This window comes from Salvelinus alpinus, chromosome 2 (assembly GCF_045679555.1).
Source record: "Salvelinus alpinus chromosome 2, SLU_Salpinus.1, whole genome shotgun sequence".
NCBI lineage: Eukaryota > Metazoa > Chordata > Actinopteri > Salmoniformes > Salmonidae > Salvelinus > Salvelinus alpinus.
In genome coordinates, this window is record NC_092087.1 from 36,485,062 (window position 1) to 36,507,670 (window position 22,609).

Here is a 22,609-nt window from a genome sequence, read left to right on the forward strand (position 1 = left end):
TTATGGTTTGAATGATGTGTGTAATTCCAGTCCATATAATACAGTATAAAACAGTACAGTACAGTAATACAGTTCACACTCAAAGATTAGCCTACTGGAGCTAGTCTAATCTATTTACCCAATGGGTTGTATTGTAACTATTTTATTATAGTGCAAGTATATTCATGACGTCATATAAAAGGGGATTGGGCAAGTTGGTCCGTGTGCATCCGTCTCCTGTGTTATGTTACTTGTTCTTTCATTAAAGTCAACCAAAGTGATATTCGCCTCTGGATTCTTTACATAAAGCATAACACTACACTGAAGAGAGCATATAGCTTGCTACATCTATGGGCTTTTCTGTTTTTCTGTTGTGCGTAATATGCAGTAGCCTATTTCACATGTATTGGATAACGGCACAATCATTTGAGCTTTTTTGGGCTTGAGCTCACTAAATGTCGTTAATGTAGGCTTCATAAAATGTATTTAATATGGCTCGTCAGGTTCAGGTAGCATCAGGTTAGAATTTTCATGCTGATCAAAGCTACAATCAAATCCAGAAATATTTATATGCTTTTGAATGACACTTCCGGCTTTGTCGGGAAATACCGGGTTACCCGGGAGAAAAGGGATTTATTCTCGGGATGAAACATTTGTAAAATACCAGGAAAATATTCAACCCTAATGTGTAGCACTTGTTGTTTATCAAGCTAACAATCTATTCTCGGTAAAGTTAGCTAGGTAGCTAGCTACATACGTAGAAATAGGTTATGCTGCCATCCAATATTAGTTTTTTTTTAATGACACAAACGTTAGCTTGATCTACTAAAAACAACAATGTTAGCTAGCTAATTAACATATTTCATGGCCAAGATGTTCAAATGTTCATAGATGACCAGCAGGGTCAAATAATAATAATCACAGTGGTTGTAGAGGGTGCAACAGGTCAGCACCTCAGGAGTAAATGTTAGTTGGCTTCTCTTAGCCGATCATTCAGAGTATCTCTACCGCTCCTGCTGTCTCTAGAGAGTTGAGAGAACTTAAATTCACACAGAACACCAGAAAAGACAGAATAAATACTCCAGATATAACAGACTGACCCTAGACCCCTGACACAAACTATTGCAGCATAAATACTGGAGGCTGAGACAGGAGGGGTCAGGAGACACTGTGGCCCCGTCCGACGATGGACAGGGCCAAACAGGCAGGATATAACCCCACCCATTTTTCCAAAGCACAGCCCCCACACCACTAGAGGGATATCTTCAACCACCAACTTACTATCCTGAGACAAGTTCGAGTATAGCCCACGAAGATCTCACCCACGGCACGAACCGTGGGGGAGGGGGAGCGCCAACCCGGACAGGAAGATCACATCAGACTCAACCCACTCAAGTGGTGCACCCCTCCTAGGGACGGCATGGAAGAGCACAAGTAAGCCAGTGACTCAGCCCCTGTATTAGGGTTTGAGGCAGAGAATCCCAGTGGAGAGATGGGAACCGGCCAGGCAGAGACAGCAAGGGCAGTTCGTTGCTCCAGTGCCTTTCCGTTCACCTCCACACTCCTGTGCCAGACTACACTCAATCATAGGACCTGCTGAAGAGATGAGTCTTCAAAAAAGACTTAAAGGTCGAGATCGAGTCTGCGTCTCTCACATGGATAGGCAGACCATACCATAAAAATGGAGCTCTATAGGAGAAAGCCCTGCCTCCAGCTGTTTGCTTAGAAATTCTAGGGACAGTAAGGAGGCCTGCGTCTTGTGACTGTAGTGTACTTGTAGGTATGTAGGGCAGGACCAAATCGGAAAGATAGGTAGGAGCAAGCCCATGTAATGCTTTGTAGGTTAGCAGTAAAACCTTAATCAGCCCGAGCCTTAACAGGAAGCAAGTGTAGAGAGGCAGGCACTGGAGTAATATGATCACATTGTTTGGTTCTAGTCAAGATTCTAGCAGCTGTGTTTAGCACTAACTGAAGTTTATTTAGTGCTTTATCCGGGTAGCCGGAAAGTAGAGCATTGCAGTAGTCTAACCTAGAAGTGGCAAAAGCATGGCGCAATTTTTCTGCATAATTTTAGGACAGAACGTTTCTGATTTTTGCAATGTTACGTAGATGGAAAAAAGCTGTCCTTGAAACAGTCTTGATATGTTCATCAAAATTGAGATCAGGGTCCAGAGTAACGCCGAGGTCCTTCACAGTTTTATTTGAGACGACTGTACAACCATCAAGATTGTCAGATTCAACAGAAGATCTCTTTGTTTCTAGGAACCTAGAACTAGCATCTCTGTTTTGTCCGAGTTTAAAAGTAGAACATTTGCCACCATCCACTTCCTTATGTCTGAAACACAGGCTTCCAGGGAGGGCAATATTGGGGCTTCACCATGTTTCATCGACATGTACAGCTGTGTGTCGTCCGCATATCAGTGAAAGTTAACATTATGTTTCCGAATGACATCACCAAGAGGTAAAATATATATTCCTACACTTAAATTACCCTTGCCTAACGATTGCGTCTGAAGCTGGGCTTGCAGCACAGCTATCCTCGCCATAAGGCAATCATTCTCCTGTATATTAAGAGTACAGCGACTGCAATTAGAAGTCATAATGTTAATGTTACTACTTAGCTTCGGATGGTGGAGGTCCTGAGAAACCACGTCCAGATAAAGCGTCCGGGGTGAAAAAGTTGAATGAAAAAATTAGATGGAAAAAATACAAATATAAAACGGCAATTAAAAACCGTAAAGTCGGCAGGTAGCAAAGTAAGGTTAGCAAAAAAACGCACAGCAGCACGTTAACAAGTATTAGACATTTACATTACATTTTAGTCATTTAGCAGACGCTCTTATCCAGAGCGACTTACAGTAGAGTGCATACATTTTATTACATTTTTACATACTGAGACAAGGATATCCCTACCGGCCAAACCCTCCCTACCGGCCAAACCCTCCCTAACTCCGACGACACTATGCCAATTGTGCGTGGCCCCACGGATCTCCCGGTTGCGGCCGGCTGCGACAGAGCCCGGCCCGAACCCAGCCCAGCCTGGGCGCGAACCCAGAGACTCTGGTGGCGCAGCTAGCACTGCGATGCAGTGCCCTAGCCCACTGCGCCACCCGGGAGACGGGCACTATTCAATCATCTCTTGTTTTAGAGTAAGATGGATGTCTAAACCCACTAACCATTTATGTAGGTGTTCTTTGTATGACATGAAATAAAGTGTTGAGTATAGCGTATTTTTTAGTCATTGAACATTCCCTGTTTGTCTGTTTTATTTGGTTGTCACTCACCCTCATTTTGTCTGATATTGCACAGATTTGCAGCAGAAGCTGATGTCCTTGAAAGGGGATACTTAGTCAGTTGCACCTCTGAATGAGAGAGGTGTGGGGGATTCCACGGCGCCCGGTCAACAGTTGTTGTTGGGGGTTAACTGCCTTGCTCAAGGGTAGAATGGCAGATTTTTCCACCTTGCCGGTTCCGGGATTCAAACCAGCGACGTTTCGGTTACCGGCCCAACACTCTTTGTGCAGGTGTAAGTATTCCTGTATGGCTGACCTAGGATGCAACCCCTGTCCACAACAGCACTTCATACTCACAAAGCAGTGTCCATTATCCTACCAAAACCATGATCTTGGTTGGGCTAGGATAACAGTACTTTAGATCTTAGGGCGGGTGACATCACCACACGATGGCTACTAGGGCTTTGTCTCACTTTGTCTTTCCTTGATTCCTCGCATCCTATCTCCTCACCTGTAATGTATAGCAACTGTATTGGAGGAGAAGGTACAAGGTCCCTCACCTTTGACCTTCTCCAAATGGTTTTGAGAAGGAGGCGATGAGAGGAATTGAGGAAGGATGAATTGAGAAAGAGCCTAGCACTCACCCCTCTGATACACTCACTGACCTCCTTCTCTGCATCAACCTCAGCAGCCAGCAGAGCACTGTGTGAACTGAGTCAATCTAGCACCCACAGAATTCATTTTGTGGGTATTTAATTCTTCTACATTGACTCAGATCACACAGTCGGTGGCTGAGTTATAGTGTCTGTGGTGTAAGAGGTGGTGAAAGGGGTGTGACTAGCAGAGGTGAGATGCAGGTGAGTTGTAGTAGCCACTGTGGTGTGATGTCATCCACCTGAGACTTGAAGTAGTCTCTCCTCCTGTTTATCATAAATGTATCTACAGTGAACAAAAATATAAATGCAACAATTTCAAAGATTTTAAAGAGTTACAGTTCATATAAGGAAATCAGTCAATTGAAATAAATGCATTAGGCCCTAATCTATGGATTTCACATGACTGGGAATACAGATATGCATTTGTTGGTCACAGATATCTTTTAAAAAAAGGTAGGGGCGTGGATCAGAAAACCAGTCAGTATCTGGTATGACCACCATTTGCTTCATGCAGCGCAACATCTCCTTTGCATAGAGTTGATCAGGCTGTTGATTGTGGCCTGTGTAAGGTTGTCCCACTCGTCTTCAAAGGCTATGCAAAGTTGCTAGATATGGGCTAGAACTGGAACACGCTGTCGTACACGTCAATCCAGACCATTCCAAACATGCTCAATGGGTGACATGTCTGGTGAGTATGCAGGCCATGAAAGAACTGGAACATTTTCAGCTTCCAGGAATTGTGTACAGATCCTTGCGAGATGTTGCCATGCATTGTCATGCTGAAACACAAGGTGTTGGCGGCCGATGATTGCCACAACAATGGTCAGCAATTGTGTTCGTTGTCTGTAGCTTATGGCTGCCCATACCATAACCCCACTGCCACCGTGGGGCACTCTGTTCATAATATTGACATCAGGAAACTGCTCGCCCACATGACATCATACACGCTGTCTGCCATCTGCCCAGAACAGTTGAAACCGGGATTCATCCATGAAGAGCACACTCCTACAGGGTGCCAGTGGCCATCGAAGGTGAGCATTTGCCCACTGATTTCGGTTACGACGCCAAACTGCAGTCAGGTCAAGACCCTGGTGAGGAAGACGAACATGCAGATAAACTTCCCTGAGATGGTTTATGACAGATTGTGCAGAAATTCTTCAGATGTGCAAACCCACAATTTCATCAGCTGTCCGGGTGGCTGGTCGCAGATGATCCTGAGGTGAAGGTCCTGGGCTGGCATGGTTACGGTTGTGAGGCCGGTTGGACATACTGACAAATTCTCTAAAACGACGTTGGAGGTGGCTTATGGTAGAGAAATAAACATTAAATTCTCTGGCAACAACTTTGGTGGATAATCCTGCAGGCAGCATGACAATTGCACACTCCCTCAAAACTTGAGACATCTGTGGCATTGCGTTGTAACAAAACTGCACATTTTAGAGTGGCATTTTATTATCCTCAGAACAAAGTGTACTTGTGTCATGATCATGCTGTTTAATCAACTTCTTGATATGCCACACCTGTCAGGTGGATGGATTACCTTGGCAACGGAGAAATGCTCACTAACAGAGATGTAAACAAATTGGTGTACAGAATTTGAGAGAACATTTTTGTTATTGCATATTGAAAATTTCTGGGATCTTTTATTTCAACTCATGAAACATGGGACCAACACTTCTCATATTTTTGTTCAGTATATACAGTGCCTTCAGAAAGTATTCAGACCCCTTGACATTTTGTTACGTCTGAATACTTTCCGAAGGCACTCTATAACTTGTTTGTTCAGTTTTGGTTAGATCACGATTTTGTAATGCAATTATGACACTGCAGCACCAGATGTGGGGAACCTCTTGGATGTGCGTGCATATAAAATGTGTTATTCTTTTGACAGTTGAAAAGGTCTATAGAAATGTGGGTACAATTTTGTGGACAAACTACAAATCGCACCTTTTAAAACCTCTTACAGGTCGGACCCTTTTTTCCCGCCTAAAATTACATACCCAAATCTAACTGCCTGTAACTCAGGACCTGACGCAAGGCTATGCATATTCTTGATACTATTTGAAAGGAAACACTTTGAAGTTGTTGGAAATTAGAAATGAATATAGGAGAATATAACACATTTTATCTGGTAAAAGATAATACAAACCCAACATTTTTTGTTTCATCATCTTTGAAATACATACACTAACATAGGAGCCTAGGTGTAATTTAGAATTTGTCCACAAGATGGCAGCAGGTGTGTGCAAAGTTTCAGACTGATCCAGTGAAGAATTACCTGATTACACAACATTTTGCATCAAGTCTGCCAGGAGTTTGCCCAAATGTGCCGAATTAGTCAATTTATACATTTACAAGTACATAACTATAGAGAACATACAAAATGCTATGGTAATAAAAAATTCAAAGTTTACACAGTCCCAGGAATGTCATATATAATGGATCATTAGCTTCTCTACAGAAAAGACACATCTAGATGGCTGTGCGGGGTGGGTGTGGAGCCAGAGACAGCAGTATGGTCAAACCGTAGAACTCAGTTCCTACATTTTTTCAAACAAAACTACACTACATTTTATCTCTGGGACCCTCAGGATGACAAATCAGAGCAAGATTACTGAATGTAAGTACATTATTTAGCCTCAGAGGTGAATGTATCAAACCAGTTGCTGTGCACTATCCTCAAACAATAGCATGGTATTATATATATTTAAAAAAAACTTTAACAAGGCACACCTGTTACAGTTTTTGACAATTGCTTACACATGATATCTGAAACTATGGCTCCTTTTCTCTAGACTTTACACACAAAACCCCAAAACACACACACAACATGCAAAACGTCACACATCTCTTGCAAAACAAACACTTAATTCCAAACAATTTTAACTTTTCTCAAAATTGTGTTTTTGCACCAAAACTCTACACACAAACCATAAAATGATCAGCTCTTATACACGCCAACTACACACAGATTTGAAAAATGTAAAAACACTACCATCTTGTGTCTTTTGCATGTTCAGTGTGCAGTGGAGTCCACGGCAGTTCATCATAGCACTCACACGTACATGTATGTGCACCAAATATATACAGTATGTATGCATATCAGTATATATTTACACTATAAACAGAAATGTAAGAGGGGAAAAATAAAATGTATTTCTTTCTCAAAACATTGTATTTTCATCCAGATTTCAGGATGAACAGTAACAGACAAAACAAATACAGTACAAGATAAAGAAATAGGCTTGTTACTATAAAGAAACAAACTATTAGGGTGCATCCGGTCTCCTATGTGGGTCTGGCCACAGCTCCTAATCAACATCACAAGCTATGTTCTCTCTGGCTAAACAGCGGGGGAAGTAGCGTCTGGAGTGGCGTATCCAGCCCTGACATGCCCCCTCGTCTATGTTACCACAGGCCTCCTCTTTGTCCTCATCCCCCTCTTACTCTCTCCAAAATTTACCTCCATTGTTGTCCAAACCAAGAACGCCAACCTGAAGCCTATTTATAGCGCTCAATCACTTCTCTGAAGTGAAGAAATTAGCTATAAGTGTTTTCACACGTGAGCACTGGGTATAGGTAATCGGTAAATGAGTGTAGCATTTTGAATGGCAGTGTTTTCCAATCGAAACACAGGATCTGTTAGTTTTGAAAGATGTGTCTAATGTAGAGAACTGTGTTTAGTGTTTAGCAAAAAGTGTGTTTTAAAAATGCAAACTGAGTGTAAAGCAGATAACGTGCTTGCAGTTTTGCAGACTTGGTCTGAAGATTAGGTACATGAGTTAATGCTTTGTGCCTCAAGTAACACTTTTAATGTGTAAGAGATTGTAAAAAAACTAATTGAAATGCATTCCAGGTGACTACCACATGAAGCTGGTTGAGAGAATGCCAAGAGTATGCAAAGCTGTCAAGGCAAAGGGTGGCTACTTTAAAATACAGTTGAAGTCGGAAGTTTACATACACCTTAGCCAAATACATTTAAACTCAGTTTTTACAATTCCTGACATTTAATCCTAGTAAAAAGTCCCTGTCTTAGGTCAGTTATGATCACCACTTATTTTAAGAATGTGAAATGTCAGAATAATAGTAGAGAGAATTATTTATTTCAGATTTTATTTCTTTCATCACATTCCCAGTGGGTCAGAAGTTTACATACACTCAATTAGTATTTGGTGGCATCACCTTTAAATTGTTTAACTTGGGTCAAACGTTTCGGGTAGCCTTCCACAAGCTTACCACAATAAGTTGGGTGAATTTTGGCCCATTCCTCCTGACAGAGCTGGTGTAACTGAGTCAGGTTTGTAGGCCTCCTTGCTCACAGACGCTTTTTCAGTTCTGCGCACAAATGTTCTATAGGATTGAGGTCAGGTCTTTGTGATGGCCACTCCAATACCTTGACTTTGTTGTCCTGAAGCCATTTTGCCACAATTCTGGAAGCATGCTTGGGGTCATTGTCCATTTGGAAGACCCATTTGCGACCAAGCTTTAACTTCCTGATTGATGTCTTGAGATGTTGCTTCAATATATCCACATAATTTTCCTACCTCATGATGCCATCTATTTTGTGAAGTGCACCAGTCCCTCCTGCAGCAAAGCATCCCCACAACATGATGCTGCCACCCCCGTGCTTCACAGTGGGATGGTGCTCTTCGGCTTGCAAGCATCCCCCTTTTTCCTCCAAACATAACCATGGCCATTATGGCCAAACAGTTCTATATTTGTTTCATCAGACCAGAGGACATTTATCCAAAAAGTACGATCGTTGTCCCCATGTGCAGTTGAAAACCGTAGTCTGGCTTTTTATGGTGGTTTTGGAGCAGTGGCTTCTTCCTTGCTGAGAGGCCTTTCAGGTTTTGTCGATGTAGGACTCGTTGTACTGTGGATATATATATTTTTGTACATGTTTCCTCCAGCATCTTCACAAGGGCCTTTGCTGTTGTTCTGGGATTGATTTGCACTTTTCGCACCAAAGTACGTTAATCTCTAGGAGACAGAACGCATCTCCTTCCTGAGCGGTGTGACGGCTGCGTGGTCCCATGGTGTTTATACTTGCGTACTATTGTTTGTACAGATGAACGTGGTACCTTCAGTTGTTTGGAAATTGCTCCCAAGGATGAACCAGTCTTGTGGAGGTCTACATTTTTTTTCCCTGAGGTCTTGGCTGATTTCTTTTGATTTTACCATGATGTCAAGCAAAGAGAGACTGAGTTTGAGGGTAGGCCTTGAAATACATCCACAGGTACACCTCCAATTGAATCAAATTATGTCAATTAGCCTATCAGAAGCTTATAAAGACATGATGACATTTTCTGGAATTTCCCAAACTGTTTAAAAGGTACACTAAGTTGACTATGTAAACTTCTGACCCACTGGAATTGTGATATTGTGAATTATAAGTGAAATAATCTGTCTGTAAACAATTGTTAGAAAATTTACTTGTGTCATGCACAAAGTAGATGTCCTAACCGACTTGCCAAAACGATAGTTTTTTAACAAGAAATGTGTGGAGTGGTTGAAAAACGAGATTTAACGACTCCAACCTAAGTGCATATAAACTTCCGACTTCAACTGTATATTTGGATTTGTTTAACACTTTTTCCATATGTGTTATTTCATAGTTTTGATGTCTTCACTATTATTCTACAATGTAGAAATAGTACAAAAATTCAGAAAACCCCCTGAATGAGTAGGTATGTCCAAACTTTTGACTGGTACTGTAAATGTAATTTTGGATTGAGACAACATAAGCAGTGTTTACCATCAATGCAGTCTCTGCTAAAGCGGGAACATTGCATTTTATTTTCAATTACGCTGTAAAGCTGAATTTCCATAATGCGGATTGAATAGAACCCTAAGAGCTGTTTGAAAAGACATCCTGAAATTTCAGCCTGTTTTGGTGGGATGGAGTTTTGGCCGGTAAATTAGTTAACAGACCAATAAGAAAGTTCCAACAGCTAATTTTCAGTTTTCCCCCCTCTCCACTCAGACAAATTCCAGACTGTCCTAGTGCATGTGTTGCTTGAGAACATGCTCTTTGCTAAGAAGCTATAATTATATATATCTTTTTTACCATTTTAATTGAAAACAAACACATTGAGGTACTTAATTGTTACCCATTTTTTTTTGATATTGAGATAGAAACAGCTGCTTTGGTCCTGTTTAAAAAACAGCTTTCTGTTTGAATGTTGTGGGCATACCCCAACAACAAAACGGTGTGGGCGTATATACTGGTCAATAAAAAGTACATGTCTCAAGCCATAAACATGACAGCATCCTCTGAGAAGATAGCAAGCATTTTTGAAACCGTATGTTTGAGATACAAGTTTGAGGTGGGGTTTTTGAAGTGTTTCTCTCACTTATGCTTTGGCCACAAATACAAGTATAGGATGAATCAAAAACACTATTATTTGGGTATGAGTTAAGATGTGCTTTTAAAAGTGAGACTTTCACTGGACAGTTAAGGCCAAGGCTTGAGTAAGGACTCTATAAATATGGCTCTGACTATAACTACATGAAACACTTCGAGACATTTTTTTTAGCAGAAGACTACAGCAAGAGATTTAACAAAAAAATATTTATTCCATTTGGATGATGTAGATATTTACATTGAATGCATCATATTATTGGCACGTTGACAAACAAGTCAAAATGAACAAACAAGACATGGTGAACATGCTGAAAACGATAAACAACCAGCGAGCGATTTAATGACATTCACAGCATTACTGACACCTGATTATTATGGTGATCATTACTTATGTTTACACAGATATTAGTAGTCATTTCAATTGATTTGTCATGATACTACAGATGCTAAACTACAGCAGCATTTTAGACATTGAGCAATAGAGCCAAACACATTCTAGATATAGCAGATCACTGATGCAACATGAAAAAAAGTCAATCAGTTTAGATTTTAACTAGATGAAGATGACCTTGATTGAAAAAATAGATGTGCAAAACCACCTTTATATGTCCTTTATATGTCTTATACCAGACATGTATATATATATTTTTTAAAGACCTACAATTTATGTCCCCACCTAGAGTCCGATTCCAAATATCACATCTTCTGCAGCGGGTAAACGCAATAGTCGGTTTAATAGGAAATTCACAAAATAAAAAAACAGCTTAAAAAACAAACACTTGTTAACAGACAGGTTGGACAAAAACTAAAATACTAAGAACAAGGAGTATTACATTTAGTTTACACAGGCAGCCAATTCTGATCTTTGCCAAATGATTGGCAAAAGAGTTGATCTGATTGGTTAAAAGGCCAATTAGTGGACAAAGTTCAGAACTGGGCTGCCTGTGTAAACGCAGCCAGTGTCAAGACACTTTACAATTTGATTAAAAGCCATATGTCATGTATATAAAAAAGGTTTCACATCAGATTGTCCTTACATTGTTCATAATACACTCACACACATACAAAACACACTCGCGGGCACACATACCCCGATAGTGGGGTGAATCACCATTGAACTGGATTCCAGTTGTCTAGACGTCTGCGTTTAGACAGGCAGCCTAATTCTGATATTTTTTCACTAATTGTTTTTTTGACCAATCAGATCAGCTATGAGAAAGATCTGATATGGATTGGTCAAAAGACCAATTTGTGGAAAAAAGATCAGGATTGGGATGCCTGTCTAAACACAGTCGATTTTCCACAGAAGGAAAGACACAGATCAGGTGAAGAAACCAAGATTAAACAAGTTTTTTTTTTTTAAAGAACCTTAAAATGGGAAATCAGCAGTCGCTACATACATTTTTGGACTTATAAATGAATGATTCTTGAAGAATGAAATGTATAAATGTCTCCATCAGAACCCAAAATCTAAGCTTCTACTCCAATGTTTGTAAACAAAGTAAACAAACACTATATAGCCTCAAAACATGGTTAAAACTCAATGTTGATATCATGGATGGTCAGCCCATGCATCTAAATTTCTCCAGCCCATCCCTCAGCTTTTTACCGAAACCGGGGCAGGGATTACGCGTCGTTATTGGCAATTTGCATTGATTTCTGATTGAGTAGATGAAGTAGCCATGGTGAGTGATGTCACTTTGGAGTCTAGGGCCTGGATTCAATCAGATCAAGCATTAACCAGCGGTAGCCAACACCCGCATAGCTGGTGTTTAGGAGGTGCTGGAGGTGGAACTGCTTTAGAGCTGTCTAATCTGAGCGGCTGCTCGTGCGGTTATTGTCAGGAAGCCACACCCGTCCCACTCACGTTAGAAGTTCAGAACGAGAAAGTCTAGGCTATATAGAAATAATGATACTCAAATTGAACATCATTAACCTAAATAATGAGGATTCATATCAGCCTAATCGAGGTGTATATTACAACACATTCCAGTGTTCGAACTTGTAACAAGGCTGCATGGGATTATTACTAATGCGACTCGGCACATAAAATGGAAATGTCCGCAATAGGTATCCTGATTTGACAGCTCTAACGCAGTTACACCTCCGACATTCCATGAATAAAAGCAATGCAACTGCTATGCAGTTGTCAGTTATCGCAGGTTAAGGAAGAACTGATTGAATCTAAACTTTGTGCGCTGTCACTCATCACTGGTGGGCGGGGACTGTGAACAGGGCTTCTTCCGGCATCCGTGAAATGTCTACATTCTGTACAATGAAAAGAGAGAGAGCAGTCAGGACTAGGCAACATAAGGTTAGTTTAATTGAACCTTTCTCTCTCTGTTTAGCTGTGTTCACATTGGCAGTTTGAAGTGACTCAAATCCAATTTATTTGCATATCCGATTCGAAATCGGTTCTTTTTCCTGCAGTCTGAACAGGCAAAAAGTACATAGGATCGGATATTTCAAGACACATTTCAAACCACCTAGGTGGTTTATAAAAAAATATATAAATTCTTATATATTTTGTTGCTTGCGTGTGGTAGCAAACTAGCTTCTTAATTGTTTACATAAAAATGAGTGAATGTGCTAGAAAGTTAAACAGCTACCTAGCTAGCTAGTTGAGTGCCGTGGCTAGCCAAAAAGGACAGTTTTGAAAGTTGGATCATCTTATCTTGAGGCTTTAAAAGTGTTCTTACACTATGATTTTGAACATTCAAAGCAAACATCCACGGCAGGCATTGTTGTCACCTTAGCACGCTACATAGCGTCTCAGTGATAGGAAGCACGAGCACCACTACCAATCTGCCTACACACCCGTCATTACTATGACACCTAGTGTAGCCTTGTCAGCAAATGAATGCTGTCTAAACACACAAATTTGATTTGAAAAACAAAAAAACGTATCTGAGCATTTAGGCCTGCAGTGTGAACAAGGATTTTGAGAGTGCAAGCCCAGTAAGGGTGCTTCTGTCTGGGGTACCTACCTCCGGCCTGTCCCTGTGGGTGTTCACAGCTTCCACATTCAACCAGACAGACTCTACTTTACATCCTACATGGACAGGATGGGAGACAAAACATGTTCCTTCGTCAGACCACTAGAGAGCAGCAGCAGTACACTGGGTCTAATACACAGATCAACACTACTAAGGTACATCAAATATAGGTGCAGTGTAAAAGATCCAGGTGTTCCGAATCAAACGGATAAATACATGTCATTGGAGTAAATATGCATGGAATAAAGCAGGGGCGCAACTTTGGTTTTATACTGAATAAAAATATATAACACTTAAGCACACAATGCCACTTTTTGTATCACAGTGTAATGATAAAACTATGGGGGGAGATGTACACAAAAATGCTATTTCAGAATGTGTGGGGGGGTCAGGTCCCCAGTGAAAGTTGCACCCCTGGAATAAAAGCATCTCATTGAAACCACTATGCTGTGTTTATTAATACACTTTCATGCAGTTATTGATAATAGTGTACTCACCATACGCCACAGGGGTCAGCTTCAATACAGTGTGCAAAGGGCACTTCAGGTAAGGCAGCTCCTCTGAAGAACAAAAACAGAACAATGTTGTAAAAGCCTAAATGGATTCAATTGAGTTGTGTTAGAGTTACTAAAATCATATACCAATGCTTATCTGATCAAGACTGATGAACAGCACATGCAGAACACTCACTCTCCTATATGCTCAGTTTCTATTGAATAGTAGGAATTCAACCGGAATACTGGGGTGTGGTGGGTATTTTAAGAGATATACGGTACCTGCACTCTTATCCAGGAAGTAAGCGAGCAGGCAGCGCATGACAGCCTGGTGACAGATGACCAGGATGTTCTCCTGCCTCTCCAGCTCCATGATGACTGGCTCCAACCGCTGCACCAGGTCCTCATAGGACTGAGGGGACAATCAGAGGCCTGTTAACACACACACTTTGTCACTCAGTATTTGTGCTGTGATGGACTCACCTCTCCTTTAGGGTAGCGGTAGCGGTATTTGTCCTGGTCTCTAAGTGAAAACTCCACAGGGAAATGTACCTGGATCTCCTCATACATCATCTCTTCACACACACCCTAGGAGAGGGAGACAAAGCAAAACAAGCTGTTTAACAGCAGGGTTAGGAGACATCACATTGAAATTAAAAGGACACATTAAATTAATATTTTAGGCCAAAATACAAACAAATGTTGCATACACACAAGACTTACAGCATCGATCTCGTTGAGAGCATTCCACTGCTCATAGGGCACAGCCACGGCCTCAGCTGTCTGAATGGTTCTCTTCATCTGGCTGGTCCACACCTTCAAATTCTTAATGTTCTGCTCCTGGATAAACTTCCCCAGACACTTTGCAAACTGACCAACAGGAAAGGGAGAGAAAGATTGTTGCATATACATTTTTATTACGAAAAGACAGACGGACAAACCAACAAACCTCCTTGCCCCTGCCAGACAGGCCTGAGTCTCCTCCGATGCATCCTTTGACGTTGAGGTCACTCTCTCCATGGCGACACAGGTAGATGGAGCGTGGTGTGATGTGGATGTTCATTAGGTAGTAGACAATGCGGCTCTGGATGTGGTCCAGCACCCTGTTCACCAGGTATCTCCGGCCCACGTCCATGATCTTAATGTAGGACAGATCCCTGGGGTGGGGGATGGAGTAGGAGTGACTATCAGATCTATTAGCAGTGTGAGGTTAAGACTGCTGACCTTGTCCATGTGTATTCTGAGTGTGTGTTTGCATTCTCACTTGTCCAGTATCTTGTCAAAGCGTATTCTGAAACCACTAGTGTGTGTGTGTGTGTGTGTGTGCTCACCTGTCTAGAACATCATCCAGTGGCTGGTAAGCGTTCTCGTAGCACTTGATTCTCTTCATGAAGTCCTCGATGACCTCCTCTGTATTACAGTCTATGTAGTCAGGACTACCCAGCTTCACTTGCTGCACAGACAGATAGGAAATACAGACAGTAAGAGGAAATACAGACAGTAAGAAGAAATACAGACAGTAAGAAGAAATGAGTCGAGAGAAAAAGAGGAAAAACATCTTGCTTGTCTGAATGTTTGCCAGGGCATATCAACAGAAAGATAGTAGAAATTATTCATCAGGAGGCCTGTCACACAGGAATATCATTTATTAAAGCAGAAGTCTTGAATTTTATGAGCAAATATGCTTAATAATGTCTGATCTTTTATACAACCAGTGACACACGCACAGTGCTGAAAGATAGCAGAGATGTCACGCACCGCTATGTTCTCCGCAATGACATCAGGGTCTTCACACACAGACTCCACAAAGAACACCTAGGAGGTTGAAAATGAAGATTTAGTATAAAATACACTACAGTGAAATATACTGTACACTATAAGAAAGCTAGTGAATCCAATGAATAGACAACTACAGATACTAACGCCTGGCCCTGGGGTTCCATACCTTAAATCCCTTCTGCTCTGCAAACCTGGTGATGGTCCCTCTCCTCTCCCTGGTGGTGTTAGTGGCATCAAACACCTGAGGTAAGGAAGATCAAACTCCAGTCAGTCACAACATCCTCATTGCATTCAGGTTAGGAGTCCCGGCGGCACCAAGCAAAACATGAACATGTATAGGAGTTGCTGCGCTTACCCAAACAAGTCTTGTAGACTGAAGAGCAAGTGGGAAAAAGGGTGCACACGCCAAAACACAAGTTATTCTTTGCATAGTAGGCTAGATTAATTACATACCTGTATATTGAATTTAACATTCAAGACAGCCGTGGCATTGGAATACATGTACCTAATGTACATAAATACATTGAGTAAATGTAATTACCAAGCAAGAAATAACTATTGGCGTGTGCACCCTTTTCCCACTATTCAGCAACATCCTCATTCACACTGTGATCATGAACCAAACAAGTCACCGTGGGCCTGATCTGCTCTACTCACCGCCACCTGGCCCCCCTCCACAGTCAGGTACTGGCACACATCATTCAGCGCCGTCAGTGCACACTGCCTATGGGTGGACACGTACACAACAGAATCAGAAAGATGGCAAGAAACTACTTAGAGACAATGTAGGTACAGATCTATGATAATTACCTGAATTGAAACTTTGCTAAAATAAAGCAACTGGGTCAAAATGCATTTTGTAGAAATTCATGTAAATAAATACTTATTCCCCCCCCCCCTCTTTCAACTGTATCTGCCTAGTAGAGCCCAACAAAGAGCCTATTCCCTGTAACTTTGGCCTGTACTGAGAGATAAGTGAATAGAGTGTTGGGCTAGGCCTAACTTGTCCCATGCATTTCAATCCATCAGCCCTTCTCCAGCCTCACCTCCTGATCTTCAGCCCCTCTTCATTGTCTGGATTGAAAAACTCAAAAGACTTGTAGATCTTCACACACTCCCTCCTGTACTGACCCACATTGAACTCTAAACAACACATAGATACTTTTAGTCAAGATGAACATGTTTATAGGGTAAACCCTATTCCCTGTGTGTATGTGTATATGTGTGTGTGAGACAGAGAGAAAAAGCTTGACCAGGTACCTTTGGTTGGCACACCAATCCAGTTGAGATAGCGGGTCAGCTTCTTGGAGATGTAGGTCTTCCCTCTCGCTGGGAGGCCCACCGTCACAATGAGGGTGGGACAGTTGGTCATACATACTGAGAGAAAAAGAGGAGATACAGAAAAATAGGAAGAGAGACAGAAAGTTTAATGAACACACACATTGTGAATATCAGTGGAAGGTACAGTCTATTGTTGAATCAAGTGGGACCTTGCCCCATTAATGCAGAATCGAACCGAACAACTCAGACCTTAATTAAGGCGTAGACTGGATGGAGTAGCTTTGGGTGATCATTTGAGTGAAGGTAAAGCAGACAAACAGATACATGCATTCACAATGAGAATTGAAACCCCTAACATATTTGAGCCAACTGAGGAAGAATGAGAATGTAGAGCGGAGAGAGGAGAAGTAGGCATGAATTGTGTTGTTGACAGAAGGGAATCTAGGAATAAAAATGAAATGAATAAATTGCTCCCATACCAGAGAGCAAGTCAAACAGACTATGGCTTTGCAAAGGCTGGTGAAGCTGTAACACACATTTACAGATCTAATTAAACTAGGGTAAATAAACCTGACGCTAAGAGGGATCCACAGACTGCACACAGGCATACTATCCGATGATCCTAGAACAACCAACTTACAGTGATCAACTACAGAACAGCCTTATTGAAACAATCAACAAAAGTCCAAAAAGAGTGACACACTAGTGCCCTAGGGCAAAAAAAGCATCTAATGATGTACTTAGCTTTTCTACGAGTGGTCTGAAGCAGGCATTAGATTACGAGCTCCTACGAATGTTGAAACGATGAACTTAGCCTTAAGATGCTTTTGGTAAACTGGGCCTGGTTTGATAAAGTAATCCTGTGGCCCTCTTCAAAACAGAGGGAAATGTAGGCAACTGTACTACAAACTCTGGCTGCTAACAGGCTATCCCTCCTCCTTAGTAAACAAGAAATTGTAATCCCCTCCACTGGCCCTATGAAATCACACCAAGCCTGGCATGGTTCTTTGTTCTAGTATTTTTCCAATTACTGTGCCAAATATACAACGAGCCAAAGTGGGGACAACCACCTCTGAAATCTGCAGCGGTTGCACCTGAGGGAGAGAGTCGAGCTCAGCACAAGGGAGCGTCTGGAATAGGTCAGAGGGAGACAGTGTTGTTTTTTTAGTGTGAGGACACGGAACAAGTCAAACCTAAAATACTACAGATTCCAAGCAGTGGCTGACTGAACCCTTGGTTGACTCAGCGAAAAGGAGACAGAGTTCCACAGGAGGTGAGACAAACCAAGACTGCAGAGTAATCATCTGCTGTCTACCTACCACACAAACGACACTGCCCTCCACACAAACAAAATCTCTCTTCTGCAACACAGTTATGCAGCAGTATACCACCCTGAATCCCATTGCTGGCTTGCCTTTGAAGCTAAGCCTGGTCAGTCCTTGGATGGGAGATCAGATGCTGCTGAAAATGGTGTTGGAAGGCCTTTAGGGAGCACTTCCCTTTGGTCAAAGGAGATCCCAAAGCCCCAGGGTAGTGACAGGGACACTGCCCCACGTAGGGTGCCGTCTTTCGGATGGGACGTTAAACGGGTGTCCTGACTCCCTGTGGTCACTAAAGATCCCATGACACTTAACGGAAAAGTAGGGGTGTTAACCCAGGTGTCCTGGCTAAATTCCCAATTTGGCCCTCATACCATCATGGCCACCATCCCCAGCTTCCAATTGGCTCATTCATCCCCTCTCTTCCCCCCTGTAACTCTACCCCAGGTCATGGCTGTAAAAGAGAATATGTTCTTAGTCAATTTACCAGGTAAAATAAGGATTAATTAAAGAAATATGCCCTCTAAGGAAATGTTCTTCATAAAACCGTCTGGGGCAATCCCTGTTGGGACCCGAACCCACAGTGAAGGGACATATGGAAGTTCTGGAGTGAATCAGTAAGTTTTCCCCAACTGTTTTGTTTTGGACTTTTGACGATAGTTGGCTGCCTGTTATTCTGCAGCGCAACAATAACAGTGGCTCATATTGATCGTTTACCAGTCCCTTCTCAATGCTGCTGGGCCATGGACAGGTGGTCCAAACAAACAAACAGGCGCTCCTGTGCTGCCATTTCCATAAGTTCAACGTCGCCTTCACTGTGCATATATTTGCTCAAATTATGTTTAAAGGGCGGCTGAACTCACAGAATTTGCCTGGGCTTTTCTGCTGCTTATTAAGAAAAACGAGATTTGCGTCTTGGGGGGGGGGGGGGGGGGGGCAGTTGTAACACTGACGAAGATGAGGACGGACAGTGGAGCGCAACCTGGACGTCTCGGCCAGCGGAGCACTTGAGTGGATGTTAAACTGGATGTGGAATGAGCTAGACGGCACAGAGTTTTTAATACGCGTCCGGACACCATCTTGTAGAGCAAAGAGAGCGAGCCGTCTGTCGCAGCCAAGGGGAAGCTGTGGCTTAGTGGAGGACGCTGCTAACTTGTACAACACATTTCTTCTACTACAACTCATCTCACAGGCTCTTTGTGCTAATTATACACTGAGAGTACAAAACATTAGGATCACCTTCCTAATATTGAATTGCACCCCCTTTTGCCCTCAGAACAGTCTCAATTCATCGGGGTATGGAATCTACAAAGTGTCGAAAGCTTTCCACAGCGAGTTAGCTGGATGTCCTTTGGGTGGTGGATCATTCTTGATACACACAGGAAACTATTGAGCGTGAAAAACCCAGCAGCGTTGCAGTTCTTGACACACTCAAACCGGTGCGGGTGGCACCTACTACCATACCCAATTAAAAGGCACTTACATTTTTGTCTTGCCCATTCACCCTTTGAATGGCACACATACACAATCCATGTCTCAATTGTCTCAAGGTTTAACAATCCTTTAACCTGTCTCCTCCCTTTCATATACACTGACTGAAGTGGATTTAACAAGTGACATCAAGAGATCATAGACTGACCAGGTGAAAGCTATGTCATGGAAAGAGCAGTTTTGTTTTATCTACCCACAGTGCATTGGTTCAATATCACCTTCTCATGATATATAGCCATCACTCTATTTTTCCATCCTTACTTCTATGCTACAATACTGTATTGATTGTTGCTATTAAAAATGGACACTCCAGCTATTTATATTTTCCTGTTGAGAAACAATATCCCATGTAAAAATCCAGTAATGTACAGTCGTGGCCAAAAGTTTTGAGAATGACACAAATATTAACTTCCACAAAGTTTGCTGCTTCAGTGTCTTTAGATATTTTTGTCAGATGTTACTATGGAATACTGAAGTATAATTACAAACATTTCATAAGTGTCAAAGGCTTTTATTGACAATTACATGAAGGTGATGCAAAGAGTCAATATTTGCAGGTTTGACCCTTCTTTTTCAAGACCTCTGCAATCTGCCCTGGCATGCTGTCAATTAACTCCTGGGCCACATCCTGACTGATGGCAGTCCATTCTTGCATAATCAATGCTTGGAGTTTGTCAGAAGTTTTTTTTTTTGTCCACCCGCCTCTTAAGGATTGACCACAAGTTCTCCATGGGATTAAGGTCTGGGGAGTTTCCTGGCCATGGACCCAAAATATCGATGTTTTGTTCCCCGAGCCACTTAGTTATCACTTTTGCCTTATGGCAAGGTGCTCCATCATGCTGGAAAAGGCATTGTTCGTCACCAAACTGTTCCTGGATGGTTGGGAGAAGTTGCTCTCGGAGGATGTGTTGGTACTATTCTTTATTCATGGCTGTGTTCTTAGGCAAAATTGTGAGTGAGCCCACTCCCTTGGCTGAGAAGCAACCTCACACATGGTCTCAGGATGCTTTACTGTTGGAGTGACACAGGACTGATGGTAGCGCTCACCTTGTCTTCTCCGGACAAGCTTTTTTCCAGATGCCCCAAAAAGTCGGAAAGGGGATTCATCAGAGAAAATGACTTTACCCCAGTCCTCAGCAGTCCAATCCCTGTACCCTTTGCAGAATATCAGTCTGTCCCTGATGTTTTCCTGGAGAGAAGTGGCTTCTTCGCTGCTCTTCTTGACACCAGGCCATCCTCCAAAACTCTTCGCCTCACTGTGCGTGCAGATGCACTCACACCTGCCTGCTGCCATTCCTGAGCAAGCTCTGTACTGGTGGTGCCCCGATCCCGCAGCTAAATCAACTTTAGGAGACGGTCCTGGCGCTCGCTGGACTTTCTTGGGCGCCCCGAAGCCTTCTTCACAACATTTGAACCGCTCTCCTTGAAGTTCTTGATGATGCGATAAATGGTTGATTTAGGTGCAATCTTACTGGCAGCAATATCCTTGCCTGTGAAGCCCTTTTTGTGCAAAGCAATGATGACGGCACGTGTTTCCATGCAGGTAACCATGGTTGACATAGGAAGAACAATGATTCCAAGCACCACCCTCCTTTTGAAGCTTCCAGTCTGTTATTCGAACTCAATCAACATGACAGAGTGATCTCCAGCCTTGTCCTCGTCAACACTCACACCTGTGTTAACGAGAGAATCACTGACATGATGTCAGCTGGTCCTTTTGTGGCAGGGCTGAAATGCAGTGGAAATGTTTTTGGGGGATTCAGTTCAATTGCATGGCAAAGAGGGACTTTGCAATTAATTGCAATTCATCTGATCACTTTTCATAACATTCTGGAGTATATGCAAATTGCTATCATACAAACTGAGGCAGCAGACTTTGTGAAAATTAATATTTCTGTCATTGTCAAAACTTTTGGCCACGACTGTACACACACTTAAGGTTAAGGGCAAACAAATATGTTGAGAAAAATCTATTTTTTTCTGCAAACTTAAAGGAGTAGGCCATTCAAGGAGTTGGTCTGATGGTGCCCTCTGATGTCATCGGCCTCCCCCACTTGTGCTATGTCATGAGGAAACCTAGACCACCTATTGAGATGTGCCTAGAGCAGATGATAAATGAAGTGATAGGGAGAATGGAATACAGCGTTAATTTCGTCAACAACAACTATGACAAAAAATACTTGTCAACAACATTTTTCCTGGCTAAAACTATGGCGATAACGAGATGAGATGGCCTGAGAAAAAAACGATAACTACTACAAATAACTTTTCATTTTAGTCTAAAATGTGACGATAAACATGCACAATATTTCAAGTCATGGTACTTTATATCGTTGTGTGTAACAATGTAACATGGACAATTTAATTACATTTAGACAAAGCTTTTTCATTGTTAAAATAGGCCCCCCAAAAATGTAATAATCATTATTTTTTATCTCTCACAAGTGTTTGAATACTAACGTCCGTTCAGATATCCGGATATTCAATTCACAGTGCCCATGCCGAGTTTACAGTTGGTCTATCCACATATCTGTCGACAGTTGTCGCAGTGACATCATGAACATTCTATTGTTATGAGAAGGTATAAACACAAAAACGACAGGCTGCATGACATCAGCAGCCTGGTGGTCCAAATGTCTGTATTTTAATAACAATAAGCCCATCCATTTAAAAATATATATGTCATAAGCCAGGCAACTAAAAGCAACTTTCTAAACAGTGTTTTGTTACTAGCTAGCTAGTTCAAATAATGACCAGAGCATAGCTGACATCTTACTTTTTATTCAGGAAAATAAACTCACAACAAAGTCCATTATTTACAAGGTAATGGCGAGCTACAACGGACGCTACGACATGGTCAAAGTTGAACTTTTTTCATGTGTCTGCGACAAGAAAACCGACAGTCGCAGCCATAGAAATAGAATCCATAGAACAGGCCTCCCCTTTCAAGTCATGGATGGCATAATGGGTGGAGTGGCGGACATTTTGAGTGTACCCATAACTTGGTTGAAGAT

The 22,609-nt window shown here is 42.0% G+C and overlaps 1 protein-coding gene across 4 annotated transcripts in view; it reads right to left on the bottom strand.

The window, feature by feature from the left end:
* Window positions 1–10,427: 10,427 nt before the first annotated feature.
* Window positions 10,428–22,609, bottom strand: part of LOC139560033 (6-phosphofructo-2-kinase/fructose-2,6-bisphosphatase 4-like) — a 55,538-nt gene continuing 43,356 nt past the window's right edge. For 2 of the 4 annotated variants that reach the window (XM_071376532.1, XM_071376529.1), the window contains exons 2-14: window positions 16,765–16,881; window positions 16,551–16,647; window positions 16,162–16,228; window positions 15,671–15,745; window positions 15,484–15,540; window positions 15,057–15,178; window positions 14,675–14,882; window positions 14,449–14,595; window positions 14,209–14,313; window positions 14,008–14,137; window positions 13,729–13,791; window positions 13,223–13,287; window positions 10,428–12,503 (exon numbers count right to left, since the gene is read on the bottom strand). In XM_071376532.1, coding sequence (XP_071232633.1) covers window positions 12,444–12,503; window positions 13,223–13,287; window positions 13,729–13,791; window positions 14,008–14,137; window positions 14,209–14,313; window positions 14,449–14,595; window positions 14,675–14,882; window positions 15,057–15,178; window positions 15,484–15,540; window positions 15,671–15,745; window positions 16,162–16,228; window positions 16,551–16,647; window positions 16,765–16,881 — 1,313 coding nt within the window. In that variant the 3' untranslated portion in view covers window positions 10,428–12,443. The remainder of the gene's footprint in view (window positions 12,504–13,222; window positions 13,288–13,728; window positions 13,792–14,007; window positions 14,138–14,208; window positions 14,314–14,448; window positions 14,596–14,674; window positions 14,883–15,056; window positions 15,179–15,483; window positions 15,541–15,670; window positions 15,746–16,161; window positions 16,229–16,550; window positions 16,648–16,764; window positions 16,882–22,609) is intronic. The other 2 variants (XM_071376544.1, XM_071376536.1) reach the window with 1 other exon arrangement.